A 22,715-nucleotide genomic window follows, 5' to 3' on the forward strand; every position below is an offset into this window, starting at 1 on the left:
AAATTATAACGAAACTGAGCGTTACATAGCACAAGCCTCTTTGTTCTCTAACAGCTATTTGTTTTTTAAGGTCCAAAAACAAAGCAATTGGGTAGCAAACGCATTAACTGCGGGTGTCTGTCACGTCTGGCTGCATAGCAAATGGCCCAAGACAATGCCTAACACAGGCGGTTGGTGGCACCTTAATTGGGGAGGACAAGCTTGTGGTAATGGCTGGAGCGGAATAAGGGGAATGGTATCAAATACATTGAACACATGGTTTACATTTGTTTGATTCCATTCCATTTGCTCTGTTCCAGCCATTATTATGAGCCGTCCTCCCATCAGCAACCTCCTGTTATGCCCAAGAACCAGAGGTGTGGACTCTAGTCACATGACTTGGACTCGACTTTGACTTTAACACCAATGACTCGTGACTTGACTTGGACTTGAGCCTTATGACTCGGCCTGACTTGATACCCTCCCCTAGCCCAAATATAAAAAATTATGCTATTAAAAAAGTGTGCAGCGCATCAACTCTTCATTTAACGGATTACATTTTGAACCGGACAGCAGCCAATCAAATTGTACCAGCTGAGAAAAAGTTGTGCGTGGCAGTGCAGAGGAACGTCGACAGGTGAATTCAGATGGAGCCCTTGGAAAGATGATACCCCAAATTATTATTTTCGGATATAAAGACGACGCTGTATCAACAAAAAACGGATTGCAACTTGCAAAACATGCGGGAAGAAAATTACAGACGGAGGCGTAACAATTTTCAACTTTGTTCGACATTTGAAGCTGCACAAAGAACGGTAAGTCGTGGCTAATATAGCAGACAGCTACATATTTTATTACTTTACTGGTGTATCGTGTAGGCTAACGTAACGTTAAATCAATGAGCCTCCACATAGTCAGTCAGTGCGGGAACGTGATCATTGCACCCAAGATTGAGCTACAACTGGCCAGGCAGTTGGTAGCCTAAATCCTGCCGAATGTTACTGCTGTTCCTAAAACCATTGACATACATTAGCCTACTGTAACAACACAGAGAGAATGTGTGTGTGTTAAGGTTGGGAGATTGTGTACAAGCCTACATCGCCCAATTGCGCTCTATAGCGATCTTCGATCACTATTGGGGGGGTCTTTCTCATGGCTACCCATGTATTTCCATGGAAATATAATGTTAATAGAACATCAATCAAATGTATTTATAAAGCCCTTTTTACATCAGCCGATGTCACTAAGTGCTATACAGAAACTCAGCCTAAAACCCCAAACAGCAAGCAATGCAGATGTAGAAGCAAGATGGCTAGGAAAAACTCTGTAGAACGGCAGGAACCTAGAAAGAAACCTAGAGAGGAACCAGGCTCTGAGGGGTGGCCAGTCCTCTTCTGGCTGTGCCGGGTGGAGATTATAACAGTACATGGCCAAGATGTTCAAACGTTCATAGAACGTTCAATGTTCAACTGCACATGGGGACAAAGATCGTACTTTTTGGAGAAATGTCCTCTGGTCTGATGAAACAGAAATTGAACTGCTTGGCCATAATGACCATCCTTATGTTTGGAGGAAAAAGGGGAACGCTTGCAAGCCAAAGAGCACTGTCCCAACCGTGAAGCAAGGTGATGGCAGCATCATGTTGTGGGCATCATGAGGAAGGGAAATTATGTGGATATATTGAAGCAACATCTCAAGACATCAGGAAGTTAAAGCTTGGTCACAAATGGGTCTTCCAAATGGACAATGACCCCAAGCATACTTCCAAAGTTGTGGCAAAAAGGCTTAAGGACAACAAAATCAAGGTATTGGAGTGGCCATCACAAAGCCCTGACCTCAATCCTATAGAACATTTGTGGGCAGAACTGAAAAATCGTGTGTGAGCAAGGAGGCCTACAAAACCTGACTCAGTTACACCAGCTCTGTCAGGAGGAATGGGCCAAAATGCACCCAACTTGTGGGAAGCTTGTGGATGGCTACCCAAAATGTTTGACCCAAGTTAAACAATTTAAAGGCAATGCTACCAAATGCTAATTGAGTGCATGTAAACTTCTGACTCACTGGGAATGTGATGAAAGAAATAAAAGCTGAAATAAATAATTACCTCTACTATTATTCTGACATTTCACATTCTTAAAATAAAGTGGCGATCCTAACTGACCTAAGACAGGTAATTTTTACGAGGATTAATTGTCAGAAATTATGAAAAACTGAGTTTAAATGTAATTGGCTAAGATGTAAGATGTATGTAAACTTCCAACTTCAACTGTATTTAGCTGTTGTTGTTGCCTGTTTTGCATGTTATTTTGACATTGATACATGTCACATACAGCTGGGCAAAAAAGTATTTAGTCAGCCACCAATTGTAATTTGCATCATAGGTACACTTCAACTATGACAGACAAAATGAGAAAAAAAATCCAGAAAATCACATTGTATGATTTTTTATGAATTTATTTGCAAATTATGGTGGAAAATAAGTATTTGGTCAATAACAAAAGTTTATCTCAATACTTTGTTATATACCGTTTGTTGGCAATGACAGAGGTGTTGCTGGTATTTTGGCCCATTCCTCCATGCAGATCTCCTCTAGAGCAGTGATGTTTTGGGGCTGTTGCTGGGCAACACAGACTTTCAACTCCCTCCAAAGATTTTCTATGGGGTTGAGATCTGGGGACTGGCTAGGCCACTCCAGGACCTTGAAATGCTTCTTACGAAGCCACTCCTTCGTTGCCCAGGCGGTGTGTTTGGGATCATTGTCATGTTGAAAGACCCAGCCACGTTTCATCTTCAATGCCCTTGCTGATGGAAGGAGGTTTTCACTCAAAATCTCACGATACATGGCCCCATTCATTCTTTCCTTTACACGGATCAGTCATCCTGGTCCCTTTGCAGAAAAACAGCCCCAAAGCATGATGTTTCCACCCACATGCTTCACAGTAGGTATGGTGTTCTTTGGATGCAACTCAGCATTCTTTGTCCTCCAAACACGACGAGTTGAGTTTTTACCAAAAAGTTCTATTTTGGTTTCATCTGACCATATGACATTCTCCCAATCTTCCAATGCATCCAAATGCTCTCTAGCAAACTTCAGACAGGCCTGGACATGTACTGGCTTAAGCAGGGGGACACGTCTGGCACTGCAGGATTTGAGTCCCTGGCGGCGTAGTGTGTTACTGATGGTAGGCTTTGTTACTTTGGTCCCAGCTCTCTGTAGGTCATTCACTAGGTCCCCCCGTGTGGTTCTGGGATTTTTGCTCGTGATCATTTTGACCCCATGGGGTGAGATCTTGCGTGGAGCCCCAGATCGAGGGAGATTATCAGTGGTCTTGTATGTCTTCCATTTCCTAATAATTGCTCCCACAGTTGATTTCTTCAAACCAAGCTGCTTACCTATTGCAGATTCAGTCTTCCCAGCCTGGTGTAGGTCTACAATTTTGTTTCTGGTGTCCTTTGACAGCTCTTTGGTCTTGGCCATAGTGGAGTTTGGAGTGTGACTGTTTGAGGTTGTGGACAGGTGTCTTTTATACTGATAACAAGTTCAAATAGGTGCCATTAATACAGGTAACGAGTGGAGGACAGAGGAGCCTCTTAAAGAAGTTGTTACAGGTCTGTGAGAGCCAGAAATCTTGCTTGTTTGTAGGTGACCAAATACTTATTTTCCACCATAATTTGCAAATAAATTCATAAAAATCCTACAATGTGATTTTCTGGATTTTTTTTCTCATTTTGTCTGTCATAGTTGAAGTGTACTTATGATGAAAATTACAGGCCTCTCTCATCTTCTTAAGTGGGAGAACTTGCACAATTGGTGGCTGACTAAATACTTTTTGCCCCACTGTATCAGTTTGCAAACTATGTAAAAAAACAACAACATTGAGTTAATAAAGCAGCATAGCTCCAAAATGCAGGTGTTTCAGCCTAGCTTAGTGGTTTCTGTGGTGGTGAGGTAGCCAGTGGAAAATACAGAGCATAAGGGTTGGTAATGTTCTCTAGTTGCGCTGTGATTGGCTCAGTGTTCTGTCACTTATGGGGACGCTACATCACTGCAAGATCTACGGGTAGAGATCTAAAATTCAAGCCCCCTGGGTGCCGACATAGATGTACATTAAAAGTGCCCGTCCAAGAAGGCTCAAGGTCATTGGCCACAGATAAAATGACGTCAAATCACGTTATATCTACCGTAGCTTTGATTGGACTGATCATGTGAACATCATACTTTCAAAATCTTAGCTAGTATGCTAGCAATCATCATTTTGAATCAAGTTGACAATCTAGCGGAAAGTTTGTCTTCTGGATGATAGCGGAGTGAACAGGCCGTGGTTCTGGTGGTTGATGTCGTTGATGATCTTTTTGGCCTTCCTGTGACATCGGGTGCTGTAGGTGTCCTGCAGGGAAGGCAGTGTGCCCTCGGTGATGCGTTGGGCAGACCGTACCACCCTCTAGATAGCCCTGCCGTTGCGGGTGGCGCAATTGTCGTATCAGGTGGTGATACAGCCCGACGGGATGCTCTTAATTGTGCATCTGTAAAAGTTTGTGATGGTTTTAGGTGACAAGCCAAATTTCTTCAGCCTCCTGAGGTTGAAGAGGGGAAATTGTGCCTTCTTTGCCACAATGTCTGTGTGGGTGGACCATTTCAGATTGTCAGTGATGCGGCAGGGTAGCCTAGTGGTTAGAGCGTTGGACTAGTAACTGGAAAGTTGCAAGTTCTGCCCCTGAACAGGTAGTTAACCCACTGTTCCTAGGCCGTCATTGAAAATAAGAATTTGTTCTTAACTGACTTGCCTAGTTAAATAAAGGTAAAAAAAAAATGTGTACACCGAGGAACTTGAAGGTTTCCACCTTCTCCACTGCTGTCCCATCGATGTGGGTAGGGGAGTGCTCTTTCTGCTGTTTCCTGAAGTCCACGATCAGCTCCTTCGTTTTGCTGAAGGACAGGTTATTTTCCTGGCACCACTCCACCAGGGCCCTCACTACCTCCCTGTAGGCTGTCTCATCATTGTTGGTAATATAGCCTGTTTCACTGTTGCGTCACCTGCATGTCTTTCTGGAAGGTTCTCCCATCGGCCGAAGTCGATGCCTCTCCTTGTTCGGGCGGTGCTCGGCGGTTGACATCGCTGGTCTTCTAGCCATCGCAGATCCATTTTTCATTTGTCTTGTCTTGTTTTCCCACACACCTGGTTCTCATTTCCCTCAACATGTGTTGTGTATTTAACCCTCTGTTTCCCCCCATGTCTTTGTGTGGTATTGTTTATTCTGTTTCATGTTATGCGCACGGTAGTCTGTTGCGCTGGGTTATGTTAACCCGTATTGTTATTTCGTGTTCACTTTGGTGTGCTTTTGGTTCGCCTAAATAAAAGGCTCCGTTGGCTACACCATATCTGCTCTCCTGCACCTGACTCTCTTACAGCCATTTACGCATACCTGACAATGGAACTCTATAACGGAATTCATCAGGAACTTCTCAGTGTCATTTACATCTCACCTTAATAAAACCAGAATGAGAACAATTAACAAACTAGAAACATATTTGGATAATCAGGAACGAGAACAACCAAACTCTTACTCTGATGACAAAAAGAAATGGATAGATGTAGTCAAGTTAGAACTTCATTCTTTGTTCAGACATAGGGCAGAATTCTTAATTCATCGAATCAGACAGAACTATTATTTTAATGGAGCTAAACCTAGTTATCTTTTCGCAATGAGACTCAGAAACAGGGAGATATGCTCTAATATTACAGCTATTAAAGCACATAAATGATTGTTAACTAATTCTTTGCTAATCAATGCGGTTTGGTTCTTTTAACTCTACTCCATGTAAATCTGATATTACTTTGGATAAATATGCCTCAGTTGAATTTGTCCTTACCTTTCCAATGAAGAATCACAATCCCTTGGGAAACGCATTTCAATGGACAAACTTAAAGAGGCACTAACAAAGATGAAAAAAGGTATATCCTCTGGTTTGGATGGGATTCCCCCAGATTTCTACCTTCCCTTTTGGGATAAATTAGGCCAATTTTTACATAATATGATTTGGACTTCTGTTGAAAAGGAATCGTTTCATAATAATGTAAACTCTGCAATGATTGTGGTACGTCCGAAGCCCAATAAAGATCACACTCTAACTGGTAACTGTAGACCTTTGTCATTGTTGTGCTCTGAGGTTAAATTGTATGCTAAAGTTCTCTTAGCCTGTTTAGAATCTAATATGACTACACTAGTGCATCACGACCAGACAGGGTTTATTAACCCTTATATGTGGTGTTCATGGTTTTGTTATTCACCAAATGTTTGTGGGTCAGATGGACCCACAACATTATTGGGTTGTTAAAACAATACAGCCATAACAATTTATGTGAAAATACATGATACTTAGATGTTGACTTATATCAATTACAAGCAATATAGACAGCATACATGGTTAATATTTGCCATTTACCTCTGCTTGATCACATTGCTTGTAATTGTAAACAAAACTCACTTATAATCAAGACATGGGTGGACAAACATCGCAGTGCTTCCTCCTGTTGCTACCGGCTGCAATCTAGAATGATGAAAACACTTAGTTCAGGAATTTTACTAACATCTCACTCACTCACTCACTCACTCACTCACATAGATAGTTACAGCAGGCCAAGGTAGGAGAGTCAGACACACACACATGCAACACACACACATGTAACAACATCACTCACACTTACTTCCGGTATTGGAGTTGTTGGTTCTGTGGGTCGGGCGGATGGGGAACCAGCATCCTCCTCCTAAATCCTCCTCACAATGACTGCAGAAGCTGGGGTCCTTGGGATATGTTTCCTCCTCTGGATTTGAGGTCTTACCAATGCCTGATGTTCCTGGCCACATATTCTCCCATCCCTATTCCACCTTTTTGCCTTTCTTTGGCACATAGGATACTAGGGACCTGTCGGCCGTAAACACAAACTTAGAGGAATTGATAGGCCTGTTCCGTGTATTCAACAGCTGAGGTGGGAACTTGTTAGTGGAACTTAATTCCTATATGTTTATTAACCAATTCAAGTAATCACTCTGCCCATTCCCATTTGTAAGATACTTAGTTGCATAAAATGGACAGAGACCAGTCTCAAAATCAATCAATAGCGTTTATTCTCGAGAGTACTGAACATGGTACAATTTACAACAGGTTATAAACTAAAAATGACGTCATAGGTTTTAAACTGTCCCTCCTCCACTCCGATACAATGGCAGTATAGTTCACAAGCCTTCCCACATCGTCCATCACCGGTTTAGATAATTTACTACCAGCCCAAGGTCTTTCTTCTCCCTGTGTAGATAAGCATTCTAGCCAGTCTGACGATAATGTCACGTTCTGACCTGTATTTCCTTTGTTTTGTATTTATTTAGTATGGTCAGGGCGTGAGTTGGGTGGGCAGTCTATGTTTGTTTTTCTATGTTTTGGGTTATTTCTATGTTTCGGCCTAGTATGGTTCTCAATCAGAGGCAGGTGTCATTAGTTGTCTCTGATTGAGAATCATACATAGGTAGCCTGGGTTTCACTGTGTGTTTGTGGGTGATTGTTCCTGTCTCTGCACCAGATAGGCCTGTATTGAGTTTGCACATTTCTTGTTTTGTTAGTTATTTCATGTATAGTTGTCTTTATTAAAAACATGAATAACCACCACGCTGCACTTTGGTCCGCCTCTCCTTCAGATGAAGAAAACCGTTACAGATAAGTTCATTCGTTTCTACCAAGGAACAGACAGTCTTTGTTCAAATTCTTGATTATAATTACACACATTATATTCAGTACTAGGATTATAATAAGAATCATACATCCATACCATAACATAATAGTATTCTGTTTAGTCATAGTCCTGATGTATGTATACATAATTTAGTCATCATTGATAAAAATCCCTTAACAGAACTCTGGCTTGTTTTTTTTGTACTGTTCCTACCATCATCACCTTCCTCTTGAGGAGCTCCTGTCCCAGCTTGTGCAAAGTAAAAAGGTTATAGTATGTGACGTTGTGGCCACATCCAGGACATCCTGGATCCCTTAGTTCTTTTCAGGGGTGCCTCCATCTGGCTTCCCCGTATACACTTGCAAGTTCCACGCGTATGTTGAAGTAGCATTACAGGCAGCTCAGATCTTGATTCCATATTTTGTGGGTTTAGACAATATGTACTGCCTGAAAGGGCAGCGGTCCCTATATGGCATAAGCTGCTCATCAACAGTAACGTTGGGCCCAGGGTTGTAAAACAAGGGAAGGCGGTCCACCCACTTGTCCCACATTGACCTGATTACAGCTGGTTTGTCTGTCTGCCACAGAGCTGGTCCGGTGTCTTGGTTATCGAAACGGATAATCCTGGAAATAATGTGGAAGTTTTCCAGAGACGTTGCACAGAAAAGTTCTCTGCCCGTTTCTGCATCCCACAGGGATTCCCCATTGGATCTGAAAACACCAGCAAGGATAAGAACCCCAAAGTATGTATGTAAATGGGTTTGGTCCATCTCCTTCCAAAAACACGCCTTCCCTCCAAATTAGTGCAGTCCAGTATGATTTTCTGGATGGTGTCTGGGATGAACAGTTCAAAAGAAGACTTTGTGTCCTGCACATGAGTAACCGCCATCCACGTTGGCCCTGGTTGCATCCTTATCACATTGGCAGCCATGCGTGGTGGCTCATTACTTTGGCAAGAAGACCATTCAATAAATAAAAAAATGTACATCCATATTTCTCCTCCAGCAGGCTGCTGATGAGCTGGTCCTGGGGCTAGCAGCTGATGAGCTGGTCCTGGGGCTGGCAGCTGACGGGCTGATCCTGGCTGCTGATGAGCTGGTTCTGGGGCTGGCTGCTGATGGGCTGGTCCTGGGGCTGGCAGCTGATGAGCTGGTCCTGGGGCTGGCAGCTGACGAGCTGGTCCTGGGTCTGGCAGCTGACGAGCTGGTCCTGGGGCTGGCTGCTGACGGGCTGGTCCTGGCTGCTGATGAGCTGGTCCTGGGGCTGGCAGCTGATGAGCTGGCCCTGGGGCTGGCAGCTGATGAGCTGGTCCTGGGGCTGGCTGCTGATGAGCTGGTCCTGGGGCTGGCTGCTGATGAGCTGGTCCTGGGGCTTGCTACTGATGGGCTGGTCCTGGGGCATGCTGAGGATTAATCTTATCCTCTTCTTCCAACTCACTGTCAGACTCCGAATCGACAGAGAAATTATCCTCATATTCAGAAAATTCTTCATCTTCCAAAGTGCAAGATGCTCCTTCCACACTAGCTTCTCTCTCTGCAAAAATGATTTCTAAGGCCCTCTGAGCAGAGATTATTTTTGCCATACTGATTGATTGTGGTAAGGAGCCACACATGCAAAGCTATTTATTTGTTGTTTCCCTCCCCAGATTTGCACCTGGCTGCGGTAGAGTTTCGGAAAATACTGCGTTTAAAAAATAAATAATGTATTGTAATAACATTGTGGAGGTTCCTGCAAGACATTGTGTAGTTTCACACATAACAAAGGGTAAAGAGTGTGAGAAAAGCGGGAGACAGGCAGACAGGCAGGGAGACAGACAGGTTCTTGGTGCTATGTTGAAGCAGCAGGCCCAGGGAGGAGGAAGACAGAGTGAAGGCACACAGCAAACCCTTTTGTTTAATTTTTACTTGTTTTCACCTACACACACACTTTTCAACACTTGTATTACCCTGGACCCGAACACCACATATGTAATATACAGTGGGGCAAAAAGGTAATTAGTCAGCCACCAATTGTGCAAGTTCAGGTTTAAGCGCCTCAGCGGAGGCGACCGGTCCGCTCCTGATCCCCGGGATCGTCCCTGTGGTTGGCGTCCTGTGGCTGGAGCATAAATGCTCTGGGGAGGCGGTACTGTCACGTATGCTCTCTCTCCAGCCCTCAAGGTTGCCATGCTCCCGCGCCTCAGCTGGATTGACAGGTTCCCATGCCTTAGCAGAGGTGACCGGTCCGCTCCTTATCCCCAGGATTGTAATCTTGGTCGGCGTCCTGCCGCTGGAGCCGTGCGTCGGGGAGGGGGTACTGTCATGTGTGCTCTCTCTCCGGCCTCTAGGTCACCAGGCTGCTCATTATGGCGTACACCTGTCACCATCGTTACGCGTATCAGCGCATTATGACACTCACCTGGACTCTATCACCTCCTTGATTACTTGCCCTATATATGTCACTCCATTTGGTTCCTTCCCCAGGCGTCATTGTTTCTGTGTCATGTCTGTGCGTTGTTTGTGTTTTATATTATGTTACGTTTATTTATTAAAACACTCACTCCCTGACTCACTTGCTTCCCGACTCTCAGCGCACAACGTTACAGGGGGTGCACAGTGTGCAGTCAATGAAAATGTCTTCCTTCACAGAAAATGAGCCAAGGCCAATGAGTCTCAGGTTGAATTTTTTTTTTTTTTCAGTAAACATTGAAATTGGGTCCCACAGACCCGAACACCACACAAGGGTTAAAATTCGACTAGCCTCAGATAATGTGTGTCATTTATTACATGTTGATCATGCTACTAATGGCATTAAAACTCCATGGAGTAGGCATTTGATAGGTTAGAGTGGGATTTTATATGTTCAGTATTAGAGCACCTTAATTTAGGAGAGGAGTTTATCGGCATGATTAAAGTTTTATATCCAAATCCTTCTGCCATGGTGACCACAAGTGGGATAATTGCTCTACGCAATTCCCCGTATCCAGAGGCTATAGCCAAGGATGCCCCATCTCGCCTTTGCTCTTCGTTCTTTCGATCGAACCGCTAACACCGAAACTCAGAAAGCACCCTAATATTTATCCTTGAAGTTTTAATGATACATCCCATCACATATCCTTATATGCAGATTACATATTTTTGTTCACTGATAATGTTGTTTCTTCATGACTGTCACGACTCCTACCGAAGGTGGCTCCCCTTCCTGTTCAGGTGGCGCTCGGCGGTCGTCGTCACCGGCCTACTAGCTGCCACTGATCCCTTTTCCCCTTTCTGTTTATTGGTTTCACCTGTTTTGTGTGTATGCTGATTAGTCGGGCTATGTTAGCCAGTAGGCCCGCCTGCTCTTTGTGCGGGATTGTTTTGTGTTGCTACTGTGTACGTTTGAGGTTGACGTGTTTTCGTTCGTGGGCTTTTCTCTGGACTGTTTGAGTTCCCGTGTTTGGGGAATTTGTTTTGTGTGCGCCTTGTGTTTTGTGGGGTGGCTTATGTTCACCGTGTGTGCAATTAAAAGCACTACCCTGTACTCTCTGCTTCCTGCGCCTGACTTCGCACCCACTACGCCCAGAGCGTTACAATGACCAAATATACTCTCTATATTTGATAATTTTAGCACCCAACTGGATACAACATTAACTGGACAAAATCTGCTATAATGTCATTAAGCTTAGGACCAAAGAATTTCCAAGGAATAAATTAATAGAAGCAGACCTCTCAAAATGGTCACAGCTTCAAACTCTCACCAAGATAGAATTCATCATTAAGATGAATATTCTTCCCCGAATTAGTAACCAAACCCTTTGAGTTACCTTGTCTATCTAATATTCTGTCATTTATATTGTGGGATGGATGAGCCCTAAGGGACACCATATGCCTGCATGCTGATCTTCAATGTAGATAAAATAAAAAAGACTTATCAGGTCATTGAAATTTAGCCCTAAGATCATTAAAAGCTTGCAAAACTTAATCTCTAAAAGAATCGTCCAAAATATGATCCCCCTTATCCTCCCATTGAGTGAATGAAAAGGGGATACCTCCAGAAAGAACGGAATGATTGTGGAAAATTGGTGACTGAGCATGCCACTTCTGTATTGTGATCGATTCCTTTTCTACTAAGCGCCATGGTGTGAGTATGTAATTAGTGGTCCAACTTAACTTATCACGTTTTAATGATAATGCTGAATAGACTAGATCCTGAAGTCTTTGTGGTAATGCCAAACTATCTTCTATAGGTCTCCGGGAGACTAAAGCATTTGGATCAAACCATGTTGAGAGGGGGTGTAGCACAAAAGCATAAAAGTAAAACTTAAAGTTAGGTAGAGACAGCCCACCCTCCCCCATGTCACGCTGCATAGTGTTTTTTTTTAGGTGGAGCTAGTTTAAATCATTGCATTGAGAAAAAGTTCATTGTGATTAAAATAGTAAAATAAATCAAATGAAAAACCTCATATCTCAAAGCAAAAAAATATATTGTGCCTGCAATTTAACCGAACCTCTGTCATTAGCCTTATTCCCACTACAAGATATGAAGTAGAGTGTGAGTGACGAAATAAATGTATACTTTTCAATTCACATTACATCCTTACCTTACCTTTCCTTTTGGCTGGCAACTCAACATTCTTGGTCCGCAGCTCAAATTGACCATAAATATCACAGTAGCCACTAACTAGTAAGCACAAACTATTATTCTAAAACATATAACACTATTGAATAATGCAACGATTCACAAACATGTGCAGACAATTAAAGTGTTTATTTGATCACCTGTAGGCTACACTCAGTACTAAGGTGAAGTACTGCTGCCACTCAGATAAATATATTATTATTTAATTATTATGAGAAGGTCACGTTATTACGAAATAATTCAAAAAGTCATTATAAAGCAATAATCCATGATCTCGTTATTACGAGAAAGATAACGCTATAACAAGAAAGATCTAGTTATTATGAGAAAGATGACGTTATAAAGAGAAAGACGTTATTTTTACAAAATAATCTGGTTACTTGGCAAGCTTGGCTTCCTCTAATGCACAGGTTGACATTATGGCCAGTTTGCTTGAGTTGATCAACTTTTCTTTTCTCCTCGGTTTGTATCCTTGAGCAAAATAGATGGTGTTGTCATTAGTTTACGTACATTGCAGAGAATTATGAGTTCTCTAAGGCCTTACAGACAGGGGAAAAATTGGACCTCCTTGACATAGCGTTATACCTTCTTGATCAACTGGGGCGACATGGCAGCTTTATGGATATAAACTAATGCATCTTAAATGCATCCAAGTGGGATATTTGGTGACCCAAAACAGTCAGGTGTTTACTTCATATTTTAGAGCCCCATGGAGTGCACATTTGTGCTAAAGTCTCTGGGAACAAGATTAGGTAAGTGTCCTTTTTGTCTTGGAATTTCACATTTGGAATGTGCATAGAAATAATTAGCGAACATGATTATGATTATATCATTTCTAACACAGCCAACTAGCAAGCTATATGAATGATGCACTGAAATGAGCTACTCTCGAGGGGATCACTAAGGTAGCAAGCAAGCCCCTATCTGAGAAGCATGTCTGACTGATCAAGAATTTTACTCAATGTGTGAGGATAGACGCTGGCGACGGGAAGCAAGTACAGGGAGAGAACATTTAATGAAACACGGACAGGAACAGTATACAGACAGTGTCTGGACAGGGGAAAACAAAACGACAATAATGCTGACACAGGGATCACAGGTATGCGTAATGATGGGCAGCCTGGTGCCCTCGTGCACCAGAGAGGAGGAGCGGGAACAGGAGTGACAGTACCCCCCACTCCCACCTGGGCGAGCCTGATGGGCCAGCTGAGGCATGGGTGCTGGACATGCCGGCTGAGGCGTAGAAGCCTGACGAGCTGGCTGAGGCATGGGAGCCCGATGAGCCTGCTGAGGCATGGGAGCCCGACGATCCGGCTGAGGCGTGAAAGCCTGACGAGCTGGCTGAGGCATGGGAGCCCGATGAGCCTGCTGAGGCATGGGAGCCCGACGATCCGGCTGAGGCGTGAAAGCCTGACGATCCCGCTGAGGCGTGGGAGCCTGATGAAACAGCTGAGGCATGACGTGGGAAGTGAGCCTGATGAGCTGTAATGATGGGCAGCAATGATGGGCAGCCAGGTGCCCTCGAACGCCAGAGAGGAGGAGCGGGAGCAGGCGTGACATGTCAATGATTTCATTAAAAGTGCATTACAGTGGCTTGGAAATAGAATGCAAAAGGAGGCAAATAATTAGTAGGAAAACTTTTGTCATACTTATGTTATCACCAGATTGACTTGAGATTGCGTGGAAACCACCGAATTTTAGCCAGCTAACGTTAGCATTGCTAGCTCGCTATTTTTGACAAACTTTACTAGACACTGAGAATGTTGAAAACAATGGCATGACGTGACACAGTGACAGAGGTGCAACCTATGAATGACAACATTTGTTTTACATTTGTCTATTTTGCTATGCTCTCGGACTGTGTGTGTGTGTTTGTGTGTGTCTGCCAGCCTGTCTGTCTGTCTTGGTGTTCCAGATGTGGCTTGAGGAGTGGTGGGGGCCACTGGAGGGCAACTTTAAGGTACAGTTGAAGTCGGAAGCTTACATACACCTTAGCCAAATACATTTCAACTCATTTTTTCACAATTCCTGACATTTAATCCTAGTAAAAATCCCCTGTCTTAGGTCAGTTAGGATCACCACTTTATTTTAAGAATGTGAAATGTCAGAATAATAGTAGAGAGAATGATTTCTTTCATCACTTTCCCAGTGGGTCTGAAGTTTACATTCTGAATTAGTATTTGGTAGCATTGCCTTTAAATTGTTTAACTTGGGTCAAACATTTCAGGTAGCCTTCCACAAGCTTCCCATAATAAGGTTGGGTGAATTTTGGCCCATTCCTCCTGACACAGCTGGTGTAACTGAGTCAGGTTTGTAAGGCCTCCTTGCTCGCACATGCTTTTTCAGTTCTGCCCACAAATGTTCTATAGGATTGAGGTCAGGGCTTTGTGATGGCCACTCCAATACCTTGACTTTGTTGTCCTTAAGCCATTTTTCCACCTCTTTGGAAGTATGCTTGGGGTCATTGTCCATTTGGAAGACCCATTTGTGACCAAGCTTTAACTTCCTGACTGATGTCTTGAGATGTTGCTTCAATATATCGACATAATTGTCCTCCATCATGAAGCCATCTATTTTGTGAAGTGCACCAATCCCTCATGCAGCAAAGCACCCCCACACATGATGCTGCCACCCCCATTCTTCACGGTTGGGATGGTGTTCTTTGGCTTGCAAGCCTCCCCCTTTTCCCTCCAAACAGAACGATGATCATTATGGCCAAGCAGTTCTATTTTTGTTTCATCAGACCAGGGGACATTTCTCCAAAAAGTACAATCTGTGTCCCCATGTGCAGTTGCAAACTGTAGTCTGGCTTTTTGATGGTGGTTTTGGAGCAGTGGCTTCTTCCTTGCTGAGCGGCCTTTCAGATTGTGTCAATATAGGACTCGTTTTACTGTGGATATAGATACTTTTGTACCTGTTTCCTCCAGCATCTTCACAAGGTCCTTTGCTGTTGTTCTGGGATTAATTTGCACTTTTCGCACCAAAGTACGTTCATCTCTAGGAGACAGAACGCATCTCCTTCCTGAGCGGTATGACGGCTGCGTGGTCCCATGGTGTTTATACACGCATACTTGTAATGGCTTTCTTCTGTGGACGAAGGAGAGGACCAAAGCGCAGCGTGGTTAGTGTTCATCATGTTTAATAAAGACGATAAACGTGAACACTATAAAATACAAAACTACAAATGTATAATAAATAAATAAAAAATAAAAAAAATAAACAGTTCTGTCTGGTGCAGACACACGAAGACAGAAGACAACCACCCACAAAACAGGCTACCTAAATATGGTTCCCAATCAGAGACAGTGACTAACACCTGCCTCTGATTGAGAAACATATTAGGCCAAACATAGAAACGGGAAAACTAGACACACAACATAGAATGCCCACTCAGCTTATGTCCTGACCAACACTAAAACAAAGAAAACACAAAAGAACCATGGTCAGATCTTGACAGTACTATTGTTTGTACAGATGAACGTGGTACCTTCAGGCATTTGGAAATTGCTCCCAAGGATAAACCAGACTTGTGGCGGTCTACAATCTTTTTTCTGAGGTCTTGGCTGATTTATTTTGATTTTCCCATGATGTCAAGCAAAGAGACACTGACTTTGAAGGTTGGCCTTGAAATACATCCAATTGACTCAAATTATGTCAATTATCCTATCAGAAGCTTCTAAAGCCATGACATAATTTTCTGGAATTTTCCAAGATGTTTAAAGGCACAGTCAACTTAGTGTATGTAAACTTCTGACCCACTGGAATTGTGATAGAGTGAATTATAAGTGAAATAATCTGCCTGTAAACAATTGTTGGAAAAATTACTTGTGTCATCCACAAAGTAGATCTCCTAACCGATTTTCCAAAACTATTGTTTGTTAACAAGAAATGTGTGGAGTGGTTGAAAAACAAGTTTTAATGACTCCAACCTAAGTGTATGTAAACTTCCGACTTCAACTGTATCTGTGACTAACAGATGTCTATTCTCAGTCGTGAAGTCCATAGATTAGGGCCTAATTTATTTATTGACTGATTTCCTTAAACGCAACATGCAACAATTCCATTAAATTGTTGCATGTTGCGTTTATATTTTTATTCAGTATATTATGTGAGCTAAACATAAAAATGAAAAAAATAATTGCAAACATTTTCCTTAAAGTATATATATATATATATATATATATATATATATATATATATATTATTATTTTTATTTTTTTTGCCTCACGGGTGGCGCAGTGGTCTAAGACTCTGGGTTCGAGCCCAGGCTCTGTCACAGCCGGCCGCGACCAGGAGATCCATGGGGTGACGCACAATTGGCCTAGCGTTGTCCGGATTAGGGAGGGTTGGGCCGGTAGGGGTATCCTTGTCTCATCGCGCACTAGCGACTCCTGTAGCGGGCCGGGCGCAGTGAACGCTGACCAGGTTCCTAGGTGCACGGTGTTTCCTCGACACATTGGTGCGGCTGGCTTCCGGGTTGGATGCGCGCTGTGTTAAGAAGCAGTGCGGCTTGGTTGGGTTGTGTTTCGGAGGACACATGACTCTCGACCTTCGTCTATCCCGAGCCCGTACGGGAGTTGTAGCGATGAGACAAGACAGTAACTACTAACAATTGGATACTACGAAATTGGGGAGAAAAAATATTTATTTTTTTAAAGTGCTAATTTTAGTGTCCCCGCTACAACAACAACAAATACTTAAATACATATAATATTGTCCTTGAAACATTAAATTGAAATACTGTAGAATTACATTAATCTTATAGAGGACTGCTCCTTCTGGGGAGTGCAAATGAATTCAAAGCCTCTCATTGGCCAATACATAGCATTAGCAATTTAGGGTTTGTGTACATCAATGGGGATAACATTTTTGTGCATAGTAAATTAATATTGTTATTATTTGACATTTTCAGGGTGGGAAAAACGCTTTCAATGTAAACGCTTCGACAGCATCATTGCATTTTGGTACACAATTACATACGTTTCCAACGAAACGCTTCGTTTGCCTTTCAGCATTGCGTTGCAGAGGCAGTTGCAGTGTGTTTGGTGTGGTGCATACCTTGACTTTATCGAACTTATGCGTCATATTGTATGCGTAGACGGCTTAACAGAAATGGTATGCGTAGACGGCTTGACAGAAATGGTATGTGTAGATGGCTTGACAGAAATGAAAGCAGAAGTTGAATGTTGAACTTTTGTTATATACATATCCAGATGATGCTGCATATTATTTTGCGCAATAGCGCTGTTGTAGAAAAGATATGTAGACAGTCAGGCCCCCATTGATTTGTTATAACGTTTGAGCATAAGAAGACAGCATTAGCCATGTCAAACTACGATATTTACTTAAAAACTGAAAATTCCCCTCCCGATTCATGACTACAATTTGCGCGTCCCCGACAGCGGAAGTTGCAGACAGAGTTCTTCCGGCGGTGGTTATGTGAACCGGTGAAAAAAGAAAATAACCGTGGAATAAAACAGCTGTATGTCTGTATTTCGAGTTCTTCTTCTCCAATATTCAAAGGTATTTGTGTTAGCTTGGATTACGCCATTTTCGCCTAAAAAACATAGGTAACAGATAGCTAGCATGCTAAATTAGCTAGACAAGCAACGTTAGCATTTCGTACTACTTGATGAACGGGCCGAGATTGTTAGCTAACTAGTTAGCTTATGCTAACTAGAAAATAACTATCTGGGTATTAAATATTAACGCAAATATACCCATAATTACCAACCTCCAAGAAAAGACCAGCCAACTAACCGACTGAGCTAACGTTACCAATTAACTAACGTTATGTTAATGTTGAACTCACTTCATGCTAACTAACTCGCTAACTTCGCTCGTAACGTTAGCGAGCTATAAGCTAGTTAGTTTATTGGGCTTTCCACTCTTTGAAGCCCTCAGACTGAACAGAACGGACATATAACAATGTGTTAATGTAGCCATGCTCTAAAACATGTCATATATTAATCTTTCATAGATCCCTCTCTATTGCACCAATCTGCCGCTCTCTTTTTGTGACTAGAACTGCCTGAACAGCTAGAGAGTGTTTGTGTGTTCTCGGACCAGGGTGACTGTGTGAAGTATACACACCCTGTGTTTGCGAGGCTCTGTAGGAGACAACTCCAGACCCCAGAGTGAGGATTGTGTGTGAGCCTCTCGCTCCATATGTGTGTGACAATGGGGGACATCAGTGATCTGGACAGACAGATCGAACAACTTAGGCGCTGTGAACTCATCAAGGAAAATGAAGTCAAAGCACTGTGTGCCAAGGCCAGGTAATTAAACACACACACAGGCCATATTACTTTAACATTTCTGATAAAATCAATCTTCATCACTAAGCCTGTCGTCTGCTTGTGTTTGTGTTACAGGGAGATTCTGGTAGAGGAGAGTAACGTACAGAGGGTGGACTCTCCAGTTACAGTGAGTATTTTCAGAATAGAAGACATCTTGATTACTTCGTAGATCTGCCTAGACTGCCATTATTTGCATTTCACAACCTGATCCCTCTTGTTACATGTGTAATGTTGGATGATTGAATACATTTGGGGAATGGAAACGCTAGGCTTTAGAACACCAGCTAACTGTAAAGGCCATTTTATACTTGGTCTAACAACATGTTTGTAGGCAATTATGCGACAAGTGTCGCTGGTCAAAACATTTAATTTATACTTCGGTGGAATGTCTGTTAGTCCGTCACTGCGACTGTCAGTTTCCTTGTCGTGCAGACATTAAAAAGTTTACTTCTCTGCGACTGTCACAACGTCCGTTATCGTGGTTACTGTACTGTCACAGCAACCAGACCAAATCCTCCTGTGACAAGAGGATGCAGTTCTAAAATTCTCAGATAGAATGACCTACTTTTATTTCGTCACACTGTGGCAGTAAGCTATTTTATGTAAGCTCGCCATTACCTTGTAAATAATTGTTGCGGGTTTACTTTTCTGTAAGTACAATAAGTACAAAGTTCGATGTCGGATGACAATAGAATGTTCATGATGTCCCTAAGACGATTGTCTACAGACATGTAGATAGACCGACTGTAAATCAGCCTTAATTGTAAATCGCCATATTGGCATTGTTGCATCATCAGTAGGAGACTTTTGAAACTCCAGAATTTACTGAGATCATGGCTAGGGCTTTGCGGGGAACGCATTACCGGCACACCGGCAGTCAAATTCCACATGACCGCTTAGTCACGGTAATTAGGCTTCAAGCTCTGATGCTGCGGGTCATTTAGTAGCCCACTAAACTTGCTAACTGCCTGGTACTCAGCACTCTTGTCCCTCTAATCGCTCTGACAATGCAAATGTATTTGAGAATCTAATCTAACACTTAATGAGAGCCAATGAGCTCATGTTGCGCAACATTTATATAGGCTATGCAATTGCAGGAGAAATCATGTTGATGACCACTAATAAAAAGAGGATCCATCAGCTTTCTATAGGCTAGGCCAACTATATTTATTATTCAATTTTCCTAATTTTAACCCTTGTGCTTTGTTGAAAATAAATTGCGTTCATTGTGGTATGGGTCAGACCCGGACAGTTTAAACACGCTCAAGACAGTCAAAGAATCAAGTTAAAACAGCCCAAACTTTATTTGGTCTTGTCAGACCTTTCAGAAAGAAGAAATACAAGAACAGTTGATTTAAAAACTTTATATTTAAGAACTATTTGTTTGACATATTTTCTTTCTCACAGCAAGCATTTTCTGTTTCCCCAAGTGTACATTTTTTGTTGTATTTTCCAGTAACAATTAGGTGTGATTTGACCCTATTGGTCAAAATGATCCCTTCAGTCTTTCTCTCTAAATGTTGAACACAATGTACGTGTGCTTCCTGCAGATGTATTTATTGCATTCTACACTGCTGGTTTTACTGTCTTTGTGAGGGGGGCCCTGGAACAATTTTGATTACATTGGAAGCTGACAGTCCTACCTTGACTTCGTTGTGGGGACAGTGACCATTCTATATTACCATTTTTTAGACCTCCCATGTCCTCTCTTCTCTGGATGATGGTTGTTGCGTGCTCTCTCTCTCATCTGATGGAGGGGATGGTATAGCAGACTCCTCCTCTTCACCAAAGAAAAATTCACAATCTGGATCATCAACAGCATTGTCCTCTATCTCTGAAATGTCCTCTGTCTCTGAAACCTCTTATTGTATTTCACTGTCACAGTCCAGAATTTGTGATAAGGCTTCATTGACTGAAAATTTTTTGGAGATAAGTTTTGAGTGTCTGTGTCAGAGATCTGCTGCTCTCACACTGAGAAGGATAACATTGGGAAACTCCTTTTCACCCAAACATAGTTATAAAAGTGCAACCAGAACCAGTCAAAACAAAATACAAAGACACTTGTTTATTTTCGACCTGTGCCAATATCTATACACATGAAAGCCTCTGTGTCAAAAGGACCCACAACATCATGTTTGTATACAAAATCTACACAGACATTCCACAACACATCAGTGTGTCCAAATTTTGAAGTTAGGTTCATGACCATAAATGAGGAAAAGTCCTTTAATTCCATGGAGAAAACGGGAGGTTAACTAGCATTTTAGACAACTCAAAAGTGGAAATGGGTCAAATTGACCTGCAACATAACAGGAGGGTTAAGCACATTGCTTATATTTACAACAGGAGTACAGCCTACCTGGCATGAAATAAACCACCGGGAAAAACGTCCTCCATTTAAGTGCATAGATGACATGTATTTTTCCCCAGTGCCCCTGTTTCGAGACAGGTGCATGATAATGGTCCATTTTAAATCAAAGAAATTGTCACACATATTATTTAGTATATGTAAAGACAATATTAAATCAAGAATAGTTTGATGGGTGATAATATTAGCCCATCACTTGTGAATGATGCCCAGCATAAGAAACAAATACTTTTTTTTGCAACTGCTTTACAAGGGGTGTAGAGCCTAACTGGCATATATAAGCTGCGAGTGAGTTTCAAGATTTCACCATTACATGCATAATTGCCTTTGCGGTCACTTTTCATAATGGTGTTTTCTGCTAATGGAACAATTGCGCTTATGTGCTAATTTCTTAGCTTATAATGTGAAGAAATAGTGTAAGCTAAACGTTATGATCTGTTGCGTCACATTACATACGTTTTTTATGCTAGTTGGTTGTATTAATTTAGGTTGATAGGTTGACTTTTGTACTATGGGGGATAGTAGATTGACAGGCCTTTGCTGTTTGTTAGGCCTACTCATCTTGTTGGCTGACAGAGTAAATGTGCGCAGTTCATCCAATATCTTCAATATGCATGTCGAAATGGGATAAGGACGCACATAGTTGCGTCACCGATTTGTCCGTCTTTACTTGTAGCAGGTGAGAAAGACCCGATCACGTGAAGGAGAGCCATGTGAATGAGAGACGGATTGCGCTGCACCCTCAGGGAGAATGGCAAAATGCAGCACTCCGGGCCGCAAAACCCATGGATTTATTTTCTAGTGCTTGTCAAATTGTGAGTGAGAGACTATTGGAGTGTGTACAGCCTGCTCAAAAAACAAAGTAGACCTCATGCCTTTTCAAGCGACTTTTTTTCCAAATCATCATTAGTGTCTCATCATGCAGCCTTACAATGTATTAAACATCAAAACATATAGCCCAAAGTTTGTAGAACAACTAAAGTTACATTAATAACTCTAAATTAAGGATATAGGAGTAACTATTTCTTTGTTAGCCGCTCAACACAGAATAGCCGCATGTGCACACTCCCTCAAATCGTTTGGAGAAAATATTTACAGTGCCTTGCGAAAGTATTCGGCCCCCTTGAACTTTGCGACCTTTTGCCACATTTCAGGCTTCAAACATAAAGATATAAAACAGTTTTTTTGTGAAGAATCAACAACAAGCGGGACACAATCATGAAGTGGAACGACATTTATTGGATATTTCAAACTTTTTTAACAAATCAAAAACTGAAAAATTGGGCGTGCAAAATTATTCAGCCCCTTAAGTTAATACTTTGTAGCGCCACCTTTTGCTGCGATTACAGCTGTAAGTCGCTTGGGGTATGTCTCTATCAGTTTTGCACATCGAGAGACTGACATTTTTTCCCATTCCTCCTTGCAAAACAGCTCGAGCTCAGTGAGGTTGGATGGAGAGCATTTGTGAACAGATCAGTTCTTTCCACAGATTCTCGATTGGATTCAGGTCTGGACTTTGACTTGGCCATTCTAACACCTGGATATGTTTATTTTTGAACCATTCCATTGTAGATTTTGCTTTATGTTTTGGATCATTGTCTTGTTGGAAGACAAATCTCCGTCTCAGTCTCAGGTCTTTTGCAGACTCCATCAGGTTTTCTTCCAGAATGGTCCTGTATTTGGCTCCATCCATCTTCCCATCAATTTTAACCATCTTCCCTGTCCCTGCTGAAGAAAAGCAGG

General features: G+C 42.2%; 1 protein-coding gene across 4 annotated transcripts in view; it reads left to right on the forward strand.

Moving 5' to 3' along the window:
• The first annotated feature begins 778 nt into the window (after positions 1 to 778).
• Positions 779 to 22,715, forward strand: part of LOC110521905 (serine/threonine-protein phosphatase 4 catalytic subunit B) — a 30,129-nt gene continuing 8,192 nt past the window's right edge. The window contains exons 1-3 of one of the 4 annotated variants that reach the window (XM_036968820.1): positions 779 to 794; positions 18,375 to 18,583; positions 18,680 to 18,731. In XM_036968820.1, coding sequence (XP_036824715.1) covers positions 18,474 to 18,583; positions 18,680 to 18,731 — 162 coding nt within the window. In that variant the 5' untranslated portion in view covers positions 779 to 794; positions 18,375 to 18,473. Of the gene's footprint in view, positions 795 to 17,676; positions 17,829 to 18,285; positions 18,584 to 18,679; positions 18,732 to 22,715 lie in introns of those variants that run through there. The other 3 variants (XM_036968817.1, XM_036968818.1, XM_036968819.1) reach the window with 3 other exon arrangements.

This window comes from Oncorhynchus mykiss, chromosome 30, assembly GCF_013265735.2.
Source record: "Oncorhynchus mykiss isolate Arlee chromosome 30, USDA_OmykA_1.1, whole genome shotgun sequence".
Lineage (NCBI taxonomy): Eukaryota > Metazoa > Chordata > Actinopteri > Salmoniformes > Salmonidae > Oncorhynchus > Oncorhynchus mykiss.